Genomic DNA, 27,315 nt, shown 5'->3' with positions numbered 1-27,315 from the left:
TAATTCAGAGAGTAGCCCAAAGAAAAAGACAAATACCAATGCGGATGTGTGCGTAGTGATATAAAATTTCATTTTTATTAAGAAGAGAACAAAATCGTTAATGCTCACCGTAATGAATGTAGAGAAAGAATGAAAGAAATATTAAATGTAAAGTCATATCCATTAAAACCTACGTTGCTAAGTTTGGATTTATTAACAATTCACAATAAGTTCAATTCGTTAATTTTCAAAATTCACAATAAGGAAAAATTACCACAATAGAAATACAAAGAGAGTACCCCCAAGACCAAATACAAATGTGAGTGTGGGGGTAGTGATAAACAAATTCAGTTTTATTGAGAGAGAACAAAATCGTTATTGCTAAAGGTAATGAGTGTAGAGAATGAATGAAAGAATTAATGTAAAGTCCTATTATTAACTATTTGTAATAAGTTCCATTCGATAACTATTTAGCAAGATACAAAATTCACAATTAGGAAAAATCGTCAAAATAGAAACACAAAGAGAGTACCCAAAGACCAAATACAAGTGTGGGTGTAGGGATATGCAAATTCAATTTTATTGAAAAGAGAACAAAATCTTTGATGCTCACCATAATGAATGTACAGAAAGAGTAAACGAATAGTAAATGTATGTGTGGGTAGTGATATAAAAATTAAGTTTTATTAAGGAGAACAAAATTTTTGATATTGACCATAATCGGTGTAGAAGAGAGTGGAAGAATTAATGTAAATCCAAAGAGAGTACTCCAAAAACCAAATACAAATGTGAGTGTGTGGGGTAGTGATAAACAAATTCAGTTTTATTGAGAGAGAACAAAATCGTTATTGCTAAAGGTAATGAGTGTAGAGAGAGATGGTGAGAGTGAACGAATAGTCGGCATAATGCAAAATTCACAATGAGGAAAAATTACGAAAAAAGTAATACAAAGAGACTAAAGAAAAAATACAAATTGTAGTGTATGGGTAGTGATATACAATTTAAGTTTTATTGAGAAGAGAACAAAATCGTTAAAGCTCACCATAATGAATATAGAGAATGTAGAAAATGAGTGAAAGAATTGATGTAGTCATACTATTAACAATTCACGATAAGTTAATATTGATAACATTTCACTATATTACAAAATTCACAATGAGGAAATGATACCCAGAAAAAAAAATTACAAATTGTAGTGTGTGTGTGTGTAATGATATACAATTTAAGTTTTTTTGAGAAGAGATGATGCTCACTTACTGTGGACATAGAGAAAACATAGTAAATGTAAATTAAGCCAACGTTGCTAATTACAGATTTAAAAACAATTCACAATAACTTTCATTTGATATCCATTCAGCACGCTATAAAATTCACAATGAGGATAAGTTACCAAAGTAGCAATACAAAGCGAATAACCCAAAGAAAAAAAAATACAATTATCAGTGTGGGTAAAATATAAAGAGTGAAAGAATCGTAAATATAAAGTCCTATCTATTAAACCTATGTCGTTAAGTTTGGATTTATTAACAATTCACAATAAATTTAATTCAATAACTATACAGCAAGATACAAAAAAACATCTAATGATTATCGAATCCCTTTATTTTGAATGTTTTTGTTTTCTTTTTTAAAGACTATCAATTCAGCTATAAAAATAAACAATGCCAACACCAAAGATCCAGCAAAAAATAATGCCAACCATTTGAGATCATTCAATTCTATAGCATCAGCTTTTATTTCGGGTGTACTCAAATCTTCCATTTTGGTATAATTCATACGGACCAGTGTAAGAAAATTATTTTTAATCCAATGCTGCATAAAACCCATTTGCCAAAGCCTCAAAATATGTTGATCAAATTGTGGTTTAAATGGTAAATCTTGACGCATCGGTACAGATAGAGGGTATTGTTTATCCAAACACAATTTCTGAGAATAATAAAATAATGTCCTTTGGAATATACTTTGTTGTTCATTAAAGGCTAACCAACGGGTATAGGAAACAGGATAGACATAATGAGTATTCCAAGAGGCACGTAGCTTAAGAAATTTATAATAGGGTTCCATGATTTCAAAGATATCCGAATATATTGACAATATCGAAGGATCTAGGAAATTTGCTTCTTGGGGACTTATGGCAATTTTCAAACCTACTCTACGAATATCTTCATAGGTTTCTACGCGTCTTTCCAAGGCGGGATGTATAAGATTCGATTGCAAATAGGCTTGATATGATGTAGAAATAATAAGACTGGTATAGCAGAGTAGGAAACATATGTATTGCATAAAGGGGCCAGGTTTCGTAGGCATAACAAATGATTGACCCAAAAGAACACGTATACTTTTGTCATTTACCAAAATTTCCAATAAAAACCAAGAATGACGCTTGGTGGTTCCCATTGTAAAGAGTATACCATAGATGAGGATTAATATGAAAATAATCAGCATAACATATTTGTCTATGATGTAGGTATAGACATGATTGAATTCCATGAGACGTGGTAATGGAATCATATAACATAGTTCCAATATTTCTATGGGATAAGAATAATCAATATTTGTTGTAGAATTTATAACCAGCGGATATGGTGTTGCAACAGATGGCACATCCAAATGGCCCTCAGTTATTTTATCCAATAGTATATTGTAGAATATAGCTAGCCCCATATCTTTGGGCGGTCTTATAATCAATGTAGCATTATAGCGTGAGGCAAATGTATCGATACAATTGCCTATATAACCTTCCAATTTCAAATGTCCTTCAGCATTTCGATATAAAATACTGCGTGGAGGTAATTGATCAGATTCTGTAACTATATCTATTCCCGTTAGATCTCCTATACCGATATAATGTAATTTTGCTATCATTGAGGATTTAATTTCCAAAGGTCTTCGTCTATTGCATATATGTATTAAATGTTGATCTCTCAAAGAGTTGATGTCCATGATGAAATTGCTTATTTGTATTTCATCTTTAAAGTGTAAACAAATTTTTTTCATATCCATATCGCTTGTAATCCATATGAAATGGCCCATTAATGATTCGCTTAATTTTAGGGGAATTGTATTTTTGGACCAACAACTTAGGATAATACCATTCCGTGAATGTTTTCTTTCCATATTGTTAGAGACATCAGCTAATTCTTTATCCAATATTATCAAGGGCTTTGCTTCGTCTTCTTCGTTTTGCAATATTTCTAACATATCTTCAAATATACATTGTGTTGATCTCTCACTCTTTATTACCATATATTCATAATCTATTTGATTTTTTATATATTTCATATATTGTCAAATATCCTCTTGAAGTTGTCTCGAATATCTCTCCTGGGTTATATTATTAGCCATCAATTTGCCCTTTACCATTTTGTAGTATCCATTATGTAGTAGCACCAAAATATAAATAATTTTTCTAATATCCATTAGTTGACCGAGTAAAATTACTTTCTATTTTATAAACTTTGACTAAATAACTGAATTCCGTTTTTGGTCCAATTTCATTCTTTAGTGTTTCTTTGCCCGTTCTTTGCAGTTGCTATTGCTATTAAATATTCATCAGTAGTAGATGTTAAACATTTCGATATGAGGTTGTTGGTTTTGTAGTTAGTTGTTGAACATTTTACAATTTGTAAAACATTTAATGTGAAAGAAAAAAACTACCTCTAATTGCAATGCCAATAATACAAGTTCAACATTTTGGTGGAATACAAAAGATATGAGGTGAAATACAGAAGAACATATTGTCATGCAGTGCTGATATATTAATTCCATCGTTTTCAATTGTCCTTTGTATTTTGGTAAAAAGAGTAAGGGGATAGAAATTCACATGCTCCTACGTGAGAGGTTAGAGTAGGAAAGAGAACGAGATTAGTTTGTAAAGAGGAGTAGGAGTCTACACTAAAGGTCTGCACAAGCATATTTGAATTTTCAAATTTCAAAATGTTCTGCAACATGAATAGAACTTTCAAAACATAGCTATAAGCAAAACATTCAAACATCAAATAAAACAAATATCAGAACATAACCTACCCATATTTGGTTGCAAACGAACGATGTTTTGAAGGTTCTATTCGAAACCAAGCATCAAAGTTTCAAGCATTATATAACCTGTATGCATGTTCTGAAGTGTTTGCAACATTTTGTTATGCTTGAAACATCTTCTAAAAGAGCTGAAAGCAAAAAATTAAATGCTGGGACAGTTGGTGCGTAGTCATTGAAATGTGTGTGTGTGTGTGCAAGGAAAATTTTGCAAGCCATGGATTCCCCGAACGTAAGTTTTTTTTTCATTAAAGGCGGTACTAAGTTTACCATTTATTTTGTGATGCCATTTTCTTTCAAGCTATATTAGATTTTCCAAATAAGTTCGTAAGTTTATATTATTTTTGCAGTTTTATTTGTGGTTTTGTGAAACAGAAGCATAGTACCGCCTGTTTATATATAAAATAAATTAAATAAATTAAAATTGAAAGTCAATGTAATTTATTTTCATTTTTATCCTAAAAGTTCGACTCTAGAAATAAACAAAATTAAATCACACCAATGTGCTGTGCTGCTTGAGGTTCTGTAGAACATGCATAACCCACGCAAAACATTTATAACCCAAGTAGCAACATGTTCTATGCAACATGTATTTGATATTTGTTATGCTTGCTTTGGTTTCGATTGCCTTTTGTTGTGCTTGTGTTTTCAAGCCATGCTGCCGTCGAACGATGTATTTGTTCGGTTTGTTTTGCGAAGCGCTGATGTTTTGAATGTTCTATAAAAATTCAAGCCATTTGAAATCGCTTTCAAGCATACTTGTGCAGACCTTTAGTCTACACTTTATATCGACACACATATAGCGCCACAATTCAAATGAGAATACAAAAACAGACATTCTCTCTTCTCCATTTTCTCCACTAGAGAAATCTGAGTTGGATCAGGGTTGATAAAGTTGACACTTTTTTTTATACATTTCGACTGCCAAAAGCACCGTGGCACGACCCCGAGCCATTTGGTACTTTTTCATCATAATTACTCTATATACAGTTATTCTGCCCTAAATGTCAACGTTTCTCAGATATCAACTAAACTCTAAAAATTATAAATAGCGGACACATTTAATTTGCGTGCATTTGCTTTTGAGTTGTTCGTAAAGAGCAATGCTGCTCAAAATTAAATTTCGTATTTTCGCGGTTTTGGTCACAACTTTTTTTCAAATATGAACTTTTAATATATTAATTTATTTATAAATCCTCTGGTGCATCATAAACGTTCTAATTTTGTGTAAAATTGGCAAACTACAAAAAGGAATACGAAAGAGATTGTAAGCGTGCTCTTATTTTTCTCGTTTATTCTTACACCCAGAGAAGGAATATGATCACCTCAAACATGTTTCAAGAGCAAAATGTTATTTTTGTATGGTGACCATGTAACATGTTTGTCACTAAAATATCATTTTCTCGTCAAATATAACCTGCTTCCCGAAATCAGATACATGATTTCCGAGAAAATAACATGGTTGCGAAAACCATGTTACATGGTCACCAACCAAAAATAACATTTTGCTCTTAAAATATGTTTGAGGTGATCATATTCCTTCTCTGGGTGTAATCTTCGGAACTGTCAAACATAGTTTGACACCCATGGCTCATCTATATGTTATAATGTCTACGGTCGCAGTCGTCTAAGCTTTATATGGACACACATACAGCGACACTATTGAAATGAGAATACAAAAAACAGGCATTCTCTCTTCTCCATTACATTCCCCAGTAGAGGAATTTGAGATGGGATGAAAAATAGCATTCTTGAAATTGTACTGAATCAGCTTCGACAAAGTACTTGTTTTAAGCCAAAATGTTTTTTTTTTACAGTTTTCTAAAGGTTTTCACCTTTTTTGCTTATGAACGAGATCCGCCAGGATAAAATGGTTAGCATTCCTGCTTGCCATTGATAATTAAGTCCATCGTTTACAATTGTCCTTTGTATTGGTAAAAGAGTAAGGGGCTAGAAATTCACATGCACCTAAGTGATGCATCAACAATTGTAAGAGAGGTTAGAGTAGGAAATAAAACGATAGCTTAGATTAGTTTGAAAAGAGGAGTTGGAGTCTACGTTTTATATTGACACACATACAACGCCATAATCCAAATGAGAATACAAAAACAGACATTCTCTCTTCTTCATTCCATTCCCCAATAGAGGGAGATAGATATACACTGCAAAGATCCTATAACAGGGATGATAAAGAGCATTCTGAATCAGCACATTGATTCACTCCAAAAATTAATGTGAAATTTTTAGCCTCTCGAACTTGATAAAACCATATCGGGCGAAAAATGTATATAGATCTGGGATATATACATAAATCTGAATCGATTTGTTTAGTAGCACAAACAAATCATGTATCACTTTTTTTCTCAGAGTAGTAATCATGGCAAACAGCAGCATTCAATTGTTATGTTATTTTTGTCTCTTCGAATTACTCTCAGTAAAATATCATTACACGTAAACTTGCTTTCTCAGAGTAGTAACGAATTTGTAAAGTTGCCTGCATTTGTCTCTTCAAATTACTCTCAGTAAAATCTCAATACACGTAAACTTGCTTTCTCAGAGTAATCATCATGACTAACAGTAGAATGCAAGTGTAATGTACTCTTTTTGTCTCTTTAAATTTTTTCTCAGTAAAATCTCATCTCAAAGATGATAACATGACTAACAGTAAAATGAAAGTGTGCAGTTGTTTATTTTATAAAGACTTATGTGGGGTGTTTTGCATCAACCTATAATAGCAGGCGATGGAGGAGAGTGTTGAGAAGACAAGTCTAGCAAACAAGAGATCCAGGTTCGAAATCGGTGGCGGTGAAAATTGAGTAAGTAAACAAGCCAATTCAATTAATTAATGTTTAATTAAATTAATTAATATAATAATATATATATACCAAACATATATAATTTTATTTTTTTTATTCTAAACACATTCCAAAATAACACAGTTGTTTGCATTATTTAATGGCTGCATATGGCGAGAGAGGGCTTTCCATGCCTCTCCATATGTAAATCGGAACGCAAACACCTATGTATGTGTCTTGAATGTCTACTGTATGTGTGTTGGGGACAACAGAAAACGCCTGATATACTCCTAATTCTACTGCTGGGTACACAATTGTATTTATCGTTGTAATTATCACTATTAAATGTGTGATTTCACAGCACAATTGATTTATTTCTATTTCTTTTTGATTTCATTGCTATGTAATAAATAGGAGAGTGTGCAGAAAATCTCTATGTGCTCCTAACCACAATTCATTGTAGTTATTTATATCGAGATATTTGTAATCTCAAGTAGAAGATGCTTAACTGAACACAACAAAGGGATATTCCCATACACATAATAAACGCAATTTGTTAAAATAATCATAAGAGATCTTTGTAATCCTTTATCATTTGAAATCAATTTGAATAATCATTTGAAATCAATTTGAATTTATATCGACCAGTTATTGGTATTTGGTATATATTGATCCTAACTACTGTTCAAAATAATTTATTTTGCTAACCATAGTTTACCCTATTGCATGCCAATATTAATTAAATAGTTAACATATTTTCAATATACGCTAATAAAATCGTAAATCCAAGCAAAATTGAATTTTCCTATTCCGTATCGAAACAAAACTTGTAAAACTTTATTAAATTACAATTAATTTATCTGAAATATTTTTGCTGAACTACAATGGCGCATATGCCCTTAGCGTATTTTATACTTTAATTAAATTGTAATTTAATATCAACTTTTGTCCATGCTTGAAATATCCTGCATATTGTTGCCCCCGTCATGTTAAACAATATCGGATTACAGGATGTACGTATAGCAAACCGATTTGGTCATTTAAAATTACACTAAGAAATTATTAATATTAAATATTAAAAAAAAATATCCTGCACATTGTTGCCCCGTCATGTTTACGAATATCGGATTACAGGATATACGTAAAGCAAACCGATTTGGTCATTTAAAATTACACTAAAAAAACTATTATCCTAATGAATATTTTTACAATTTAATAAAAACTATGACAAAAGACTAAATATTTCAATAAAAATTCATTCCAAAAGAGGTTGGAAATCACCAACGAAACGCCGGATATACATATGAAAAAAAAAATCTTTTCTTTGCATTTTCAGAGACCTTGAAAACCCAGTTTAGAGCAGATTTAAGAATAAACAAAAATAAAAAAAAATTTCTATAGAAACACAATTTTGACAAAATTTTCTATAAAAATAAAATGTTGACAAAATTTTCTATAGAAATAAAATTTTGACAAAATTTTCTATAGAAATAAAATTTTGACAAACTTTTCTATAGAAATAAAATTTTGACAAAATTTTCTATAGAAATAAAATTTTGACAAAATTTTCTATAGAAATAAAATATTGAGAAAAATTTTTTATAGAAATAAAATTTTGACAAAATTTTCTATAGAAATAAAGAAATAAAATAAAATTTAAACAAAATTTTCTATAGAAATAAAATTTCGCCAAACTTTTCTATAGAAATAAAATTTTGACAAAATTTTCTATAGAAATAAAATTTTGACAAAATTTTCTATAGAAATAAAGAAATAAAATAAAATTTAGACAAAATTTTCTATAGATCTAAAATTTTGACAAAATTTTCTATAGAAATACAATTTTGACAAAATTTTCTATAGAAATACAATTTTGACAAAATTTTCTATAGAAATATATTTTTTTGAAATTTATCTTTAAATATAAAATTTTGAGAAAAAAAATTTTGTAGAGATAAAATTTTGACAAAATTTTCTATAGAAATAAAATATGTGAAATTTTTTTTTAAATAAAAAATGTTGAGAAAATTTTCTATAGAAATAACATTTTGAGAAATTTTTCTATAGAAATCCAAGGCTATTTGATAATGAGACTTTTTGTTGGGTATCGTTTGGTATAGAGAGTTTAGCACTGTTTTGCAACGATTTTTTTACAGTGTATTTTGTTTAAATGGCTATTGTTGTATCTCATTGAAAACCTTGAAAACCCAGTTTAGAGCAGATCTAAGAATAAACAAAAAAAAAATTTCTATAGAAATAAAATTTTGACAAAAATTTCTATAAAAATAAAATTTTGACAAAATTTTCTATAGAAATAAAATTTTGAAAAAATTTTCTATAGAAATAAAATTTTGAAAAAAATTTCTATAGAAATAAAATTTTGCAAAATTTTCTGTAGATATAAAATTTTAACTAAATTTTCTATAGAAATAAAATGTTGACAAACTTTTCTATAGAAATAAAATTATGACAAAATTTTATATAGAAATAAAATATTGACAAAATTTTCCATAGAAATATTTTGAGAACATTTTTTATAGAAATAAAATTTTGACAAAATTTTCTATAGAAATAAAGAAATAAAATAAAATTTTGACAAAATTTTCTATAGAAATAAAATTTTGACAAAATTTTCTATAGAAATAAAATTTTGACAAAATGTTCTATAGAAATAAAATTTTGACAAAATTTTCTATAGAAATAAAGTTTTAAAAAAATTTTCTATAGAAATAAAATTTTGCAAAATTTTCTATAGAAATAAAATTTTGCAAAATTTTCTATAGAAATAAAATTTTGCAAAATTTTCTATAGAAATAAAATTTTGCAAAATTTTCTATAGAAATAAAATTTTGACAAAATTTTCTATAGAAATAAAATTATGACAAAATTTTCTATAGAAATAAAATAATGACAAAATTTTCCATAGAAATATTTTGAGAACATTTTTTACAGAAATAAAATTTTGACAAAATTTGCTATAGAAATAAAGAAATAAAATAAAATTTTGACAAAATTTTCTATAGAAAAAAAAAATTGACAAATTTTTCTATAGAAATACAATTTTGACAAAATTTTCTATAGAAATAAAGAAATAAAATAAAATTTTGACAAAATTTTCTATAGAAATAAAATATTGACAAAATTTTTCATAGAGATAATATTTTGAGAAAATTTCTATAGAAATAAAATATTGACAAAATTTTCTATAGATCTAAAATTTTGACAAAATTTTCTTTAGACATAAAATATTGACAAAATTTTATATAGAAATAAAATTTTGAGGAAATTTCCTTTAGGAAAAAATGTAGAAAAAAAATTGTATAAGGAAAATTTTGACAAAATTTTCTATAGAAATAAAATTTTGACAAAATTTTCTACAGAAATAATTTTTTTTGAAATTTATCTTTAAATATAAAATTTTGAGAAATAAAATTTTGTAGAGATAAAATTTTGACAAAATTTTCTATAGAAATAAAATTTTGTGAAATTTTTCGTTAAATAAAAACTGTTGAGAAAATTTTCTATAGAAATAACATTTTGAGAAATTTTTCTATAGAAATCCAAGGCTATTTGATAATGAGACTTTTTGTTAGGTATCGTTTGGTATAGTGAGTTTAGCACTGTTTTGGAACGATTTTTTTACAGTGTGTTTTGTTTAAATGGCTATTGTTGTATTTCATTGCTTTCATGCAATTTCGCTGACAAGAGTAGTAATTTTGAAAATTTCCCTCATTTATAATTTTTTTATTAAACTAACTCATGGCAGGCAGGTAGTCACAAAGATACTACTCCATAACCTGGATAAAAATTTAATATGAAAATAACTTTTAAGCGTTATAACCTAAAACGAGAAGTGCCACTAAAACTAAAAGTGGAACTAAATAAATTATACATGTTTTAAAAATTCATGGGAAAAGAAAGCCCAAAAGCAAGAGGGACAGAGATAGAGAAGCAACCTTGCTATACATGACGATGTTGTTCCAGGTTCTTGGATATCATGGTAGTTATTTACTGTCTATTTAATTATAGAGCTCGGAAAGAACAATCTTTCCCACATGCAAGTTTTACCAGTATATGTTTTAATAAAGTAATGAACAGGTTTTGCAAATTGTTAGAAATTGCGCCAACGTGAAACATAACCTGTGAGGGAGGAGGGGAGGGGATAATTTCGTTATTGCATGTAGGTCGTACAAATCTGAATTTGAACTAGGCTGGGTTGTATAAAAAATAAATTCAAGAATAATTTGTATTTTTATTACAACTTATTACATCACATAGGCTGTTTACTCACACACTAGCGGCGTTAATATTTAAAAGGCATAAAATATACTCCAAATGTCGAAGATATTATTTTGAATTCATTTGGAGTAGTTTTTATTTCTCTAGAAAATTTCTCCAAATTTTAAATCTAAAAAAAAATTGTCAAAATATTATTTCTATAAAAAACTTTGTCAAAATTTTATTTCATAGGAAATTTTGTCAAAATTTTATATCTATAGAAAATTTTCTGAACAATTTATTTCTATAGAAAATTTTCTCAACAATTTATTTCTATAGAAAATTTTGTCCAAATTTTACTTCAATAGAAAATGTTGTCAAAATATTATTTCTTTAGAAAATTTTGTAAAAATTTTTGTTTCTATAGAAAATTTTGTCAAAATTTTATTTGTATAGAAAATTTTGTCAAAATTTTATGTCTATCGAAAATTTTGTCAAAATTTTATGTCTATCGAAAATTTTATCAAAATTTTATTTCTATCGAAAATTTTGTCAAAATTTTATTTTTATCGAAAATTTTGTAAAAATGTTTGTTTCTATAGAAATTTTATTTTTATAGAAAGTTTTCTCAAAATTTTATTTCTGTAGAAAATTTTGTAAAAATGTTATTTCTATAGAAAATTTTCTAAAAATTTTATTTCTATAGAAAATTTTTTCAAACTTTTATTTCTGTAGAAAAGTTCATTTCTGTAGAAAATTTTATTTCTGTAGAAAATTTTCTCAAATTTTTATTTCTGTAGAAAATTTTCTCAAATTTTTATTTCTGTAGAAAATTTTCTCAAAATTTTGTCCAAATTTTATTTCTATTGAAAATTTCGTCCAACTTTTATTTGTATAGAAAATTTTGTCAAAATTTTATTTCTATCGAAAATTTTCTCAAAATTTTATTTCTATAGAAAATTTTGTCCAAATTTTGTATCTATAAAAAATTTTGTCCAAATTTTATTTCTATAGAAAATTTTTTCAAAATTTTATTTCTATAGAAAATTTTGTCCAAATTTTATATCTATAGAAAATTTTGTCAAAATTTTATTTCTCTAAATTTTAATTTCTATAGAAAATTTTCCCAAATTTTATTTCTATAGAAAATTTTGTCAAAATTTTATTTCTATAGAAAATTTTGTCAAAATGTTATTCCCATAGAAAATTTTGTCAAAATTTTATTTCTATAGAAAATTTTGTAAAAATATTTGTTTCTATAGAAAATGTTATCAACATTTTATTTCTACAGAAATTTTTGTCAACATTTTATTTCTATAGAAAATTGTGTCAACATTTTATTTCTATAGAAAATTTTGTCAAAATTTGATTTCTATACAAAGTTTTGTCACAATTATATTCCCATAGAAAATTTTGTCAAAATTTTATTCCCATCGAAAATTTTGTCAAAATTTTATTTCTATAGAAAATTTTGTCAAAATTTTTTTCTGTAGAAAATTTTCTCAAATTTTTATTTCTGTAGAAAATTTTGTCCAAGTTTTATTTCTCTAGAAAATGTTGTCAAAATTTTATTTCTATAGAAAATTTCGTCCAATTTTTATTTCTATAGAAAATTTTGTAAAAATTTTATTTCTGTAGAAAATTTTCTCAAAATTTTATTTCTTAGAAAATGTTCTCAAAATTTTGTTTCTATAGAAAATTTTGTCCAAATTTTATTTCTATAGAAAATGTTGTCCAAGTTGTATTTCTATAGAAAATTTTGTCAAAATTTTATTTCTATAGAAAATTTTGTTAAAATTTTATTTCTGTAGAAAATTTTCTCAAATTTTTATTTCTGTAGAAAATTTTCTCAAATTTTTATTTCTGTAGAAAATTTTCTCAAAATTTTGTCCAAATTTTATTTCTATTGAAAATTTCGTCCAACTTTTATTTGTATAGAAAATTTTGTCAAAATTTTATTTCTATCGAAAATTTTCTCAAAATTTTATTTCTATAGAAAATTTTGTCCAAATTTTGTATCTATAAAAAATTTTGTCCAAATTTTATTTCTATAGAAAATTTTTTCAAAATTTTATTTCTATAGAAAATTTTGTCCAAATTTTATATCTATAGAAAATTTTGTCAAAATTTTATTTCTCTAAATTTTAATTTCTATAGAAAATTTTCCCAAATTTTATTTCTATAGAAAATTTTGTCAAAATTTTATTTCTATAGAAAATTTTGTCAAAATGTTATTCCCATAGAAAATTTTGTCAAAATTTTATTTCTATAGAAAATTTTGTAAAAATATTTGTTTCTATAGAAAATGTTATCAACATTTTATTTCTACAGAAATTTTTGTCAACATTTTATTTCTATAGAAAATTGTGTCAACATTTTATTTCTATAGAAAATTTTGTCAAAATTTGATTTCTATACAAAGTTTTGTCACAATTATATTCCCATAGAAAATTTTGTCAAAATTTTATTCCCATCGAAAATTTTGTCAAAATTTTATTTCTATAGAAAATTTTGTCAAAATTTTTTTTCTGTAGAAAATTTTCTCAAATTTTTATTTCTGTAGAAAATTTTGTCCAAGTTTTATTTCTCTAGAAAATGTTGTCAAAATTTTATTTCTATAGAAAATTTCGTCCAATTTTTATTTCTATAGAAAATTTTGTCAAAATTTTATTTCTGTAGAAAATTTTGTCAAAATTTTATTTCTTAGAAAATGTTCTCAAAATTTTGTTTCTATAGAAAATTTTGTCCAAATTTTATTTCTATAGAAAATGTTGTCCAAGTTGTATTTCTATAGAAAATTTTGTCAAAATTTTATTTCTATAGAAAATTTTGTTAAAATTTTATTTCTATAGAAAATTTCGTCCAATTTTTATTTCTATAGAAAATTTTGTCCAAATTTTATTTCTATAGAAAATTTTGTCCAAATTTTATTTCTATAGAAAATTTGGTCAAAATTTTATTTCTATAGAAAATTTGGTCAAAATTTTATTTCTATATAAAATTTTGTCAAAATTTTATTTCTTTAGAAAATTTTTTCAAAATTTTATTTCTGTAGAAAATTTTCTCAAATTTTTATTTCTGTAGAAAATTTTCTCAAAATTTTAATTCTATAGAAAATTTTCTAAAAATTTTGTCAAAATTTTATTTCTATAAAAAATTTTGTCAATATTTTATTTCTGTAGAAAATTTTGTCAAAAAGTTATTTCTATCGAAAATTTTGTCAAAATTTTATTTCAATCGAAAATTTCGTCCAATTTTTATTTCTATAGAAAATTTTGTCAAAATTTTATTTCTATAGAAAATTTTGTCAAAATTTTATTTCTATAGAAAATTTTGTAAAAATGTTTGTTTCTATAGAAAATGTTATCAACATTTTATTTCTACAGAAATTTTTGTCAAAATTTTATTTCTATAGAAAATTGTGTCAACATTTTATTTCTATAGAAAATTTTGTCAAAATTTTATTTCTATACAAAGTTTTGTCGCAATTTTATTCCCATAGAAAATTTTGTCAAAATTTTATTCCCATCGAAAAGTTTGTCAAAATTTTATTTCTATAGAAAAGTTTGTCAAAATTTTATTTCTATAGAAAATTTTGTTAAAATTTTATTTCTATATAAAATTTTGTCAAAATTTTATTTCTATATAAAATTTTGTCAAAATTTTATTTCTATAGAAAATTTTGTCAAAATTTTATTTCTATAGAAAATTTTGTCAAAATTTTATTTCTATAGAAAATTTTGTCAAAATTTTATTTCTATAGAAAATTTTGTCCAAATTTTATTTCTATAGAAAATTTTGTCCAAATTTTATTTCTATAGAAAATTGTGTCCAAATTTTATTTCTATAAAAAAAAAGTAGAGCGAAAATTGTGAAAATCAACTGTCTCAAAGCACTAAGAACCTGTGCTTCTACTAATGAGGTGTAATTAGCTTTTAAAATTGCAACAATTTATTAAACAAAACAGTGCACATTTGACCTTAATCGCATTATTCTAACTATAATAATTAAAGCCTTCCCATTTCATGCAAAAAATAGTGAATAGCTTTATACTACACACCTGATATCATTCGCAATGACAGGACCAATATTACCTTGTCGTTGATGTTGGTGTAAAATTTGTAATCAAATCACGTGTATGCATATGAAAATTACATTATATCTTGTTTACCAAAAAAAAAAAAAAAAAAAAACAGAAAAAAACAATGTAAACATTTATAAATAATATTAATAATAACAATAAGTATTTATATATCATATGCCACCCACCATCATCATCCACCATAAAAGTGCCTATAGCAACGACCAAAAACACGTACAAAAGTACTAATGTCATCGTCAATCTTTGTTTTTTACAAGCCCCCTCCTCTCCTCGCACCACCCCACAAACACATCGTAAATTGATAAATCAAAGTGGCAGGTAACGATATGGAGTAGCAGTAGGTGTTAATAGTACTTCAACGTTCCTTAGCAATTATAATTGAAATGTGAAAAAACAATCGCTGGAACAAGAAATGTAGCAACAGTTATTTTCGATATGGAAAATTGGTTATATTTATCATTGATAACCATGGATATGCGAAAAAGAGAACTAAAGTCTGAGCTCTGTTTTATTTATAGGAAAAGTCAAAGATGTAGATGACGCTGATTGTCGTGGACAAAAGAGAGAAGGTGAGGATCATTGATTACCAAAGAAACGTGAAACACGGTGGTAATCAAGACCAAAGAGTGAGCTACACTCTTTTTTAATAAAAGAGAGAGAGAGAGCAAATAACAATTCTGTAGTTGATGCTAATAGCCACGGGAATCATTCATTACCAAAGAACTGCGAAATGTAAATAAAGCTGATAGCTGTGGGGCACCATTGATTAACAAGGAAACAGGCCTCTGTCATGAAGATCAAAGAGAGTGACTTATACTCCCTTTTGTTCAGAGAGCAAATATCAAAGCTGTAGATGACGCTAATAGTCGTCGCATTCATTGATTACACATGAAAAACGAAATTTAATAGTCATCAAGCCCAAAGAGTAAGCTATACTCCCTTTCATATAGAGAGAGAGGAAATATCAAAGTTGTAGGTGACGCTGATAACAGTAAATTAAACACAGGCCCTTATGTTATTTAACATAAATTTTAAGGCTGTAAATGGTGCTGATAGTTATGGCTACCATTGATTACTAAGGAAATGAGAAATAAATAAATAAATTGTGAGCTATATTCTCGTTAAAGGGGGGAGAGAAAATATTATATATCGTGTCGTAGTGAAGACATACCGCTATTTTATTAAAAACAAATTTTAACGCAATAGATAGAACTGATAGTCGTGGATATCATTTGTTACAAATGAAACGCGAAACGGGTTTGCCATCAAGAACAAAGAGTGTCAGCTATACTCTCGTTTTTATAGAGAGAAAGAGAGAGAGTAAATATCAAGGCTGTAGAAGACGCCGTGGAAAGTATGATCACATCTCAAAAAATGTTGCTGCTAAATCAACATTGAAATAATGCTAAAAAATGCTAAAATCAATATTAAATTGCCACAAAATTAATTCTAAATTTAAAAAGTTTCTATTAGCGAACATTTCACTAAAAAAATCGTATTTTTTAAATTTTTGTGTTCAATTTGGCTTTAGATATATATTTCATTAGGATTAATGGATGTTATGCCATGTATTGTTGAGCGATCCCAAATGCTAACTATGTTCCGCCAGGTTATTTCTTTTTTTACTTGAACCTATTAGGTTGAAAGGAATGAAAGCCTTCGTTCATCAAAATGTGATAATAAATGAGAGTATAGCGCCATTTTATGAAGATATCGCCAGAATTTTTCTGACTCTTATCCACAATTGGGATACTTTTATCCCCGATAGGGACACTTTTATCCCCAAACTAAAATTCCTCACATAGATCCCCAATAAATGCTTGACAAGCTATAATGCAAAAAAATAAAGAAATATGCTTTGCGGAAAATATCGGTAATAATTTAAAAATTGAACAAAGTCCAGGATAGTAGTAATTGTCTTCCAAATACTCGTAAAATAATAATGGGACTTGGATAATCGAAAATTTACTTCTAAACACTAAAGTAATACAATTGGGTGGTAGATCAATATATATTTCTAGGATATATTGTCCAAGGCAGTGAGGAACACTGATGAGTGGGCAACATTTAGGCCCGAGTCCTCACGAAATGATTTCATAACTGTAGAATTGTTTTAGCCTGGCTAAGTAAAATTATAAATTAGTACTTAGGATCACAAAATAAAGACCTGTGTCCGTTTCTAGCCCAAATGCCGTGGAAAAGAGATGATAGTTTTCTTTTTTGAATTTAGTAACAAAAATTTCGCCCCCATCCATGGAGAATATCCCCAATACTGGGTGCTTGTGCATCCTTGCATGTGGCATTTCATTGAGTCGACTACTATCTTTTTTAAAATAGAATTTCCAAATTCTTGGACAACATATTCGTTACTTACATATCATTGCTTCAAATGTAAAGATAAAATTTCGCCTAAGGTTATGCTAAGCTTTTTTCTAGTATTATAAAAATTAATGGCCACTTGACACTTAATGTGTTTCTCATGGGGTTAATTCATTAGTGCCTAAAAGTATTCTAATCATATTATGATTTTAAGAATGTTTTTATACCCACCACCATATTTTCATTTAATTCTGTTTTCCCCCCGTAGAAAAAACTAAATATTGCTTGACATTTCCTCAATTTAACATTGTTTTGCTTTAAATTTAATCACAATCAAGACATGAGTGAAACGGAAATCACACTCACCATATATAAATCTCAGTTTCTATAGTTGGTTACTTTCTAAGGGTTTAACAACAACAAAATCAGAAAATATTCATGAGATCCACTTGCTTGGCATTTATAACCAAGGTTGCCACAATTGGTAGAATTCTACCATAATGGTAGATTTTTGACTGTTTGGTAGGTTGGTAGAATTGTATACTAGAGAGTATTAAGAAAACAAGAGAACGAAACTGCGACAGTAGGTGGCAGTCATGAGGAAATTTGTCTAATGTCATTCATTTTTTGTCGGCGCTTCTCTCAAATATCATACAGTTTGAGTCGGCGTCACCCAGTTCAGTTCTCTGCCGGCCTTATGAAACGTAAGAAAAATAGGATTTAGAACCTACTTTGTAGTAACAAATGTTATTTTATATAAATCCTTTCATTCTATTAAATTTTTTGGCAGACAATTGAAATTATAACTGCCGATGCCTTGTGCGACATCTATACGGTTGACATTTGTTGTTTTTTTGGAAGAGAAATTTTCGTCCTCTTATTTTCTTAATACTCTCTCTGTGTATATATATTTTGGTATTACTCTCCAGCGAAGAGGTACATCACAAATTTTCTATAGAAATACAATTTTGACAAAAATTTCTATCGAACTAAACTTTTGCCAAGATTTTCTATCGAACTAAACTTTTGCCAAGATTTTCTATAGAAATAAAATTTTGACAAAATTTTCTATAGAAATAAAATTTTGATAAAATTTTCGAAAGAAATAAAAATTTGACAAAATTTTCTATAGAAATAAAATTTTGATAAAAATTTTCGAAAGAAATAAAATTTTGAAAAAAATTTCTATAGAAATAAAATTTTGACAAAATTTTCTATAGAAATAAAATTTTGACAAAATTTTCTATAGAAATAAAATTATGACAAAATTTTCTATCGAAATAAAATTTTGACAAAATTTTCTATCGAAATAAAATTTTGACAAAATTAAATTTTCGAAAGAAATAAAATTTTGACAAAATTTTCTAGAGAAATAAAATTTTGACAACATTTTCTAAAGATATAGAATTTTGACAAAACTTTCTATAGAAATAAAATTTTGACTAAATTTTCCATAGAAAAAGAATTTTGACAAAATTTTCTATAGAAATAGAATTTTGACAAAATTTTCTATAGAAATAAAATTTTGAAAAATATATTTTTATAGAAATAAAATTTCAACAACATTTTCTATAGAAATAAAAATTTGACAAAATTTTCTATAGAAATAAAATTTTGATAAAAATTTTCGAAAGAAATAAAATTTTGAAAAAATTTTCTATAGAAATAAAATTTTGACAAAATTTTCTATAGAAATAAAATTTTGACAAAATTTTCTATAGAAATAAAATTTTGACAAAATTTTCTATAGGAATAAAATTTTGACAACATTTTCTATAGGAATAAAATTTTGACAAAATTTTCTATAGAAATAAAATTTTGACAAAATTTTCTAAAGAAATAAGATTTTGACAAAATTTTTTATAGAAATATAAATTTGAGAAAATTTTCTATAGAAATAAAATTTTGACAAAATTTTCTATAGAAATAAAATTTTGACAAAATTTTCTATAGAAATAAAATTTTGACAAATTTTCTATAGAAATAAAATTTTGACAAAATTTTCTATAGAAATAAAATTTTGACAAAATTTTCGAAAGAAATAAAATTTTGACAAAATTTGCTTAGAAATAAAATTTTGACAAAATTTTCTATAGAAATAAAATTTTGACAAGATTTTCTATAGAAATAAAATTTTGACAAAATTTTCTATAGAAATAAAATTTTGACCAAACTTTCTATAGAAATAAAATTTTGACCAAACTTTCTATAGAAATAAAATTTTGACAAGATTTTGTATAGAAATAAAATTTAGAAAAAATTTTCTATAGAAATAAAATTTAGACAAAATTTTCTATAGAAATAAAATTTTGACAAAACTTTCTATAGAAATAAAATTTTGACAAAATTTTCTATAGAAATAACATTTTGACAAAATTTTCTATAGAAATAAAATTTTGACAAAATTTTCTATAGAAATAAAATTTTGACAAAATTTTCTATAGAAATAAAATTTTGATAAAATTTTCTATAGGAATAAAATTTTGACAAAATTTTCTATAGGAATAAAATTTTGACAAAATTTTCTATAGAAATAAAATTTTGACAAAATTTTCTAAAGAAATAAGATTTTGACAAAATTTTCTATAGAAATATAAATTTGAGAAAATTTTCTATAGAAATAAAATTTTGACAAAATTTTCTATAGAAATAAAATTTTGACAAAATTTTCTATAGAAATAAAATTTTGATAAAATTTTCTATAGAAATAAAATTTTGACAACATTTTCGAAAGAAATAAAATTTTGACAAAATTTGCTTAGAAATAAAATTTTGACAAAATTTTCTATAGAAATAAAATTTTGACAAGATTTTCTATAGAAATAAAATTTTGACAAAATTTTCTATAGAAATAAAATTTTGACCAAACTTTCTATAGAAATAAAAAAACTAAACTTTTGCCAAGATTTTCTATAGAAATAAAATTTTGACAAAATTTTCTATAGAAATAAAATTTTGATAAAATTTTCGAAAGAAATAAAAATTTGACAAAATTTTCTATAGAAATAAAATTTTGATAAAAATTTTCGAAAGAAATAAAATTTTGAAAAAAATTTCTATAGAAATAAAATTTTGACAAAATTTTCTATAGAAATAAAATTTTGACAAAATTTTCTATAGAAATAAAATTATGACAAAATTTTCTATCGAAATAAAATTTTGACAAAATTTTCTATCGAAATAAAATTTTGACAAAATTAAATTTTCGAAAGAAATAAAATTTTGACAAAATTTTCTAGAGAAATAAAATTTTGACAACATTTTCTAAAGATATAGAATTTTGACAAAACTTTCTATAGAAATAAAATTTTGACTAAATTTTCCATAGAAAAAGAATTTTGACAAAATTTTCTATAGAAATAGAATTTTGACAAAATTTTCTATAGAAATAAAATTTTGACAAAATTTTCTATAGAAATAAAATTTTGAAAAATATATTTTTATAGAAATAAAATTTTAACAACATTTTCTATAGAAATAAAAATTTGACAAAATTTTCTATAGAAATAAAATTTTGATAAAAATTTTCGAAAGAAATAAAATTTTGAAAAAATTTTCTATAGAAATAAAATTTTGACAAAATTTTCTATAGAAATAAAATTTTGACAAAATTTTCTATAGGAATAAAATTTTGACAAAATTTTCTATAGGAATAAAATTTTGACAAAATTTTCTATAGAAATAAAATTTTGACAAAATTTTCTAAAGAAATAAGATTTTGACAAAATTTTCTATAGAAATATAAATTTGAGAAAATTTTCTATAGAAATAAAATTTTGACAAAATTTTCTATAGAAATAAAATTTTGACAAATTTTCTATAGAAATAAAATTTTGACAAAATTTTCTATAGAAATAAAATTTTGACAAAATTTTCGAAAGAAATAAAATTTTGACAAAATTTGCTTAGAAATAAAATTTTGACAAAATTTTCTATAGAAATAAAATTTTGACAAGATTTTCTATAGAAATAAAATTTTGACAAAATTTTCTATAGAAATAAAATTTTGACCAAACTTTCTATAGAAATAAAATTTTGACCAAACTTTCTATAGAAATAAAATTTTGACAAAATTTTCCATAGAAAAAGAATTTTGACAAAATTTTCTATAGAAATAAAATTTTGACAAAATTTTCTAAAGAAATAAGATTTTGACAAAATTTTCTATAGAAATATAAATTTGAGAAAATTTTCTATAGAAATAAAACTTTGACAAAATTTTCTATAGAAATAAAATGTTGACAAAATTTTCTATAGAAATAAAATGTTGACAAAATTTTCTATAGAAATAAAATTTTGACAAAATTTTCTATAGAAATAAAATTTTGATAAAATTTTCTATAGAAATAAAATTTTGACAAAATTTTCTATAGAAATAAAATTTTGACAAAATTTTCTATAGAAATACAATTTTGACAAAATTTGCTTAGAAATAAAATTTTGACAAATTTTTTTATAGAAATAAAATTTTGACAAAATTTTCTATAGAAATAAATTTTGACAAGATAAAATTTTGATAAAATTTTCTATAGAAATAAAATTTTGACAAAATTTTCTATAGAAATAAAATTTTGACAAAATTATCTATAGAAATACAATTTTGACAAAATTAGCTTAGAAATAAAATTTTGACAAATTTTTTTATAGAAATAAAATTTTGACAAAATTTTCTATAGAAATAAAATTTTGACAAGATTCAAAATTTTCTATAGAAATAAAATTTTGACAAAATTTTCTATAGAAACAAAATTTTGAAAAATATATTTCTACAGAAATAAAATTTTGATAAAATTTTCTATAGAAATAAAATTTTGACAAAATTTTCGAAAGAAATAAAATTTTGATAAAATTTTCTAATGAAATAAAATTTTGACAAAATTTTCTATAGAAATAAAATTTTGACAAAATTTTGTATAGAAATAAAATTTTGACAAAATTTTCTATAGAAATAAAATTTTGACAAAATTTTCTATAGAAATAAAATTTTGATAAAATTTTCTATAGAAATAAAATTTTGACAAAATTTTGTATAGAAATAAAATTTTGACAAAATTTTCTATAGAAATAAAATTTTGACAAAATTTTGTATAGAAATAAAATTTTGACAAAATTTTCTATAGAAATAAAATTTTGACAAAATTTTCTATAGAATTAAAATTTTGACAAAATTTGCTTAGAAATAAAATTTTGACAAATTTTTTTATAGAAATAAAATTTTGACAAAATTTTCTATAGAAATAAAATTTTGACAAAATTTTCTATAGAAATAAAATTTTGACAAAATTTTCTATAGAAATAAAATTTTGACAAAATTTTCTATAGAAATAAAATTTTGACAAAATTTTCTATAGAAATAAAATTTTGACAAAATTTTCTATAGAAATAAAATTTTGACCAAACTTTCTATAGAAATAAAATTTTGACAAGATTTTGTATAGAAATAAAATTTAGACAAAATTTTCTATAGAAATAAAATTTTGACAAAATTTTCTATAGAAATAAAATTTTGACAAAATTTTCTATAGAAATAAAATTTTGAGAAAATTTTCTATCGAAATAAAATTTTGACAAAATTTTCTATAGAAATAAAATTTTGACAAAATTTTCGAAAGAAATAAAATTTTGACAAAATTTTCGAAAGAAATAAAATTTTGACAAAATTTGCTTAGAAATAAAATTTTGACAAAATTTTCTATAGAAATAAAATTTTGACAAGATTTTCTATAGAAATAAAATTTTGACAAAATTTTCTATAGAAATAAAATTTTGACCAAACTTTCTATAGAAATAAAATTTTGACCAAACTTTCTATAGAAATAAAATTTTGACAAGATTTTGTATAGAAATAAAATTTAGACAAAATTTTCTATAGAAATAAAATTTAGACAAAATTTTCTATAGAAATAAAATTTTGACAAAACTTTCTATAGAAATAAAATTTTGACAAAATTTTCTTTAGAAATAACATTTTGACAAAATTTTCTATAGAAATAAAATGTTGAAAAAATTTTCTATAGAAATAAAATTTTGACAAAATTTTCTATAGAAATAAAATTTTGATAAAATTTTCTATAGAAATAAAATTTTGACAAAATTTTCTATAGAAATAAAATTTTGACAAAATTTTCTATAGAAATACAATTTTGACAAAATTTGCTTAGAAATAAAATTTTGACAAATTTTTTTATAGAAATAAAATTTTGACAAAATTTTCTATAGAAATAAAATTTTGACAAGATTTTCTATAGAAATAAAATTTTGTCAAAATTTTCTATAGAAATAAAATTTTGACAAAATTTTCTATAGAAACAAAATTTTGAAAAATATATTTCTACAGAAATAAAATTTTGATAAAATTTTCTATAGAAATAAAATTTTGACAAAATTTTCGAAAGAAAAAAATTTTTTTAAAATTTTCTAATGAAATAAAATTTTGACAAAATTTTCTATAGAAATAAAATTTTGACAAAATTTTCTATAGAAATACAATTTTGACAAAATTTGCTTAGAAATAAAATTTTGACAAATTTTTTTATAGAAATAAAATTTTGACAAAATTTTCTATAGAAATAAAATTTTGACAAGATTTTCTATAGAAATAAAATTTTGTCAAAATTTTCTATAGAAATAAAATTTTGACAAAATTTTCTATAGAAACAAAATTTTGAAAAATATATTTCTACAGAAATAAAATTTTGATAAAATTTTCTATAGAAATAAAATTTTGACAAAATTTTCGAAAGAAAAAAATTTTTTTAAAATTTTCTAATGAAATAAAATTTTGACAAAATTTTCTATAGAAATAAAATTTTGACAAAATTTTCTATAGAAATAAAATTTTGACAAAATTTTCTATAGAAATAAAATTTTGACAAAATTTTCTATAGAAATAAAATTTTGACAAAATTTTGTAGAGAAATAAAATTTTGACAAAATTTTCTATAGAAATAAAATTTTGACAAAATTTTCTATAGAAATAAAATTTTGATAAAATTTTCTATAGAAATAAAATTTTGACAAAATTTGCTTAGAAATAAAATTTTGACAAAATTTTCTATAGAAATAAAATTTTGACAAGATTTTCTATAGAAATAAAATTTTGACAAAATTTTCTATCGAAATAAAATTTTGAGAAAATTTTCTATCGAAATAAAATTTTGAGAAAATTTTCTATCGAAATAAAATTTTGACAAAATTTTCTATAGAAATAAAATTTTGACAAAATTTTCTATAGAAATAAAATTTTGATAAAATTTTCTATAGAAATAACATTTTTAACAAAATTTTCTTTAGAAATAAAATTTTGACAAAATTTTCTATAGAAATAAAATTTTGACAAAATTTTCTATAGAAATAAAATTTTGAAAAATATATTTCTACAGAAATAAAGTTTTGATAAAATTTTCTATAGAAATAACATTTTGACAAAAATTTTCTATAGAAATAAAATTTTGACAAAATTTTTTATAGAAATAAAATTCTGACAAAATTTTCTATAGAAATAAAATTTTGACAAGATTTTTTATAGAAATAAAATGTTGACAAAATTTTCTACAGAAATAAAATTTTAACAAAATTTTCTACAGAAATAAAATTTTGACAAAATTTCCTACAGAAATAAAATTTTAACAAATTTTTCTATAGAAATAAAATTTTGGCAAAATTTTCTATAGAAATAAAATTTTGACAAAATTTTCTATAGAAATAAAATTTTAACAAAATTTTCTATAGAATTAAAATTTTGACAAAATTGTCTTAGAAATAAAATTTTGACAAAATTTTCTATAGAATAAAATTTTGACAAAATTTTCTATAGAAATAAAATTTTGACAAAATTTTCTACAGAAATAAAATTTTTATAAAATAAGACTTTTTTTGGTAAAATTTTGGTAGATTGTTTTTGGATCGAGTGGCAACCGTGTTTATAACCACAATGAATAGAACAGAGAGAGAGACAAAATCTTTTCAATTTCTTTTCTAAGGACCCCCATAGAACTAAGCAAGTGCCTTTGGAGGAGCACACATGTACACTTTAGCAAACAAAATAGAAATCCTTATAAAAAAAAAAATTCACAGAATAGAAAAAACCCTCAAAGGAAGTAATAGTTTGCTTAAATAAAGCAATCACTTCCAGTGGTAGATGGAAGAGAAGGCCGTTGGTAGGAGGTGGTGCTTGTCAGCTTGTGCGGAAACTATAACAAGGATTTGAATTGTTGAATTTGTTTGTACTAGAAGATCTGGCTTCCTGCTTGTTTTTGCTCTCTTGTTTGCCAAAGCAATTCTAAGTTAAACTAATGAAATTAGTTTTTTTTTGTTGCTGAATGCATACAAATACACGGAACATTGTACCATGAAAGTTAGTTCTGAGTGACTATACTATACTCACGTATTTGTATGAAGAATGGCAAAAAAAGGACTTGCAATCAAAAAAGTTGCTTTTTTCAAATTTTTATTTAGTTATTGTGACTGAGGCTATATGGAAATTGGGTATGCATGACTTTTTCAAGGTAGAAAGAGTTTGCATACCGAATAAAAAAACTGAAAATCTCAAACAGGCAATTGTAAAATGGCTCCTTGTTACCATCGAAAAGGGTAATTGTCAATGGTTTAATAACCAACCAAGTGTCTTGCCTCTATTATCCATTGTCAATGTCATGGAGGAATCACTCAATTGGTTTTTTTTTTTTTGTAAATCTAGAATGGAAAATATTGTCACATTTTCTCTGTTGACCTTTTTCCTTTATTACCCTCATGTTGTTTGTCCGTCTGTCTGTGTGTCTATTTTTCCTTAGGAAAGATACAATAAAATTATCCTTGATATATTTCCTTACACACACTTAGACTATGAACCTTTTTCCTGGTATTTCTATTTTATAGCTTTTGGTATTCCTATATCAATGTTAATGGAGATTAAGTTTTCTGTTATTGTAGTACCATGTATAGTAACCTTTTAAGTGACATTTGTTGAAATAGATTCTTCAAATATCCTTGTTATAGTATAGAGTGATAGAGGCCACAAGTTTACAAGGTGTATTAATTCACTGGAAGGAGGAAACGATCTCCCCTTTAACATCGTGAGGCGTGCTTCGTAGCCAAAAACCCCTGAATTCATAGTACACTATAATTAAAATACGTCAAGTTGGAAAGACGAGTTTCAAGTTTCTTTGTCTAAAAAGAGATGCCTAACCTAACCTAAACTTTGTCTACTGGGTCCCTTTCGTGGAGTAGGTTAGATTAGATACAGTGGCAGCCCGATATTTCAGGCTCATTTAGACTAATCAGTCCATTGCGATACCGCAGTGGTGAACTTCCCTCTTATCACTGAGTGCTGCCCGATTCTATGTTTAGCTCAATGACAAGCGACCTACTTTTTATAGCCGAGTCCGAACGGCGTTCCAAATTGCGGTGAAACCACTTAGAGAAGCTTTGAAACACTCAGAAATGTCACCAGAATTACTGAGAGGGGATAACCCACGCTGAAAAACTTATTGGTGTTCGGTCGAATCTGGGGTCGAACCCATGACCCTATGTAACCATTGCACTACGTGGAGTATGTACGGAGGACATAAAACTCTCTGGCTGCTATGAATAAAATATGTCAGGTTGGAAAGTGGAACCGGGATTCTCTTCTTCTCAAAGATGAACCTTATATTCTTTGCCCCCCTGGCCACTTCTCGTCTACGTGCAGTATGTACTGTGGATATAAATCCATGAATTCTTAGGCTGCTATGATTAAAATAAGCCAAATTGAAGAGAGGTATCGCACAAAGATTTGTCTGAAAAAGTAAGCCATTTTTTGTCACTCTCTCGGCGTGGAGTATGCATCTTGGACCTAAATCCCTGGACTCATAGTCTGCATTGGTCAAT

General features: G+C 24.8%; 2 protein-coding genes across 2 annotated transcripts in view; both read right to left on the bottom strand.

The window, feature by feature from the left end:
• Positions 1-27,315, bottom strand: part of trio (trio Rho guanine nucleotide exchange factor) — a 217,648-nt gene that overhangs the window by 76,849 nt on the left and 113,484 nt on the right. The window lies entirely within an intron of this gene.
• LOC142233404 (uncharacterized) overlaps positions 1-27,315 on the bottom strand; it is a 29,378-nt gene that overhangs the window by 102 nt on the left and 1,961 nt on the right. The window contains exons 2-4 of the mRNA XM_075304302.1: positions 3,873-3,951; positions 3,706-3,808; positions 1,640-3,236 (exon numbers count right to left, since the gene is read on the bottom strand). Coding sequence (XP_075160417.1) covers positions 1,640-3,236; positions 3,706-3,808; positions 3,873-3,951 — 1,779 coding nt within the window. The remainder of the gene's footprint in view (positions 1-1,639; positions 3,237-3,705; positions 3,809-3,872; positions 3,952-27,315) is intronic.

This window comes from Haematobia irritans, chromosome 4 (genome assembly GCF_050003625.1).
Source record: "Haematobia irritans isolate KBUSLIRL chromosome 4, ASM5000362v1, whole genome shotgun sequence".
In the NCBI taxonomy this organism is placed as follows: Eukaryota; Metazoa; Arthropoda; class Insecta; order Diptera; family Muscidae; genus Haematobia; species Haematobia irritans.
This window is presented reverse-complemented; position numbering and strand designations above follow the sequence as displayed.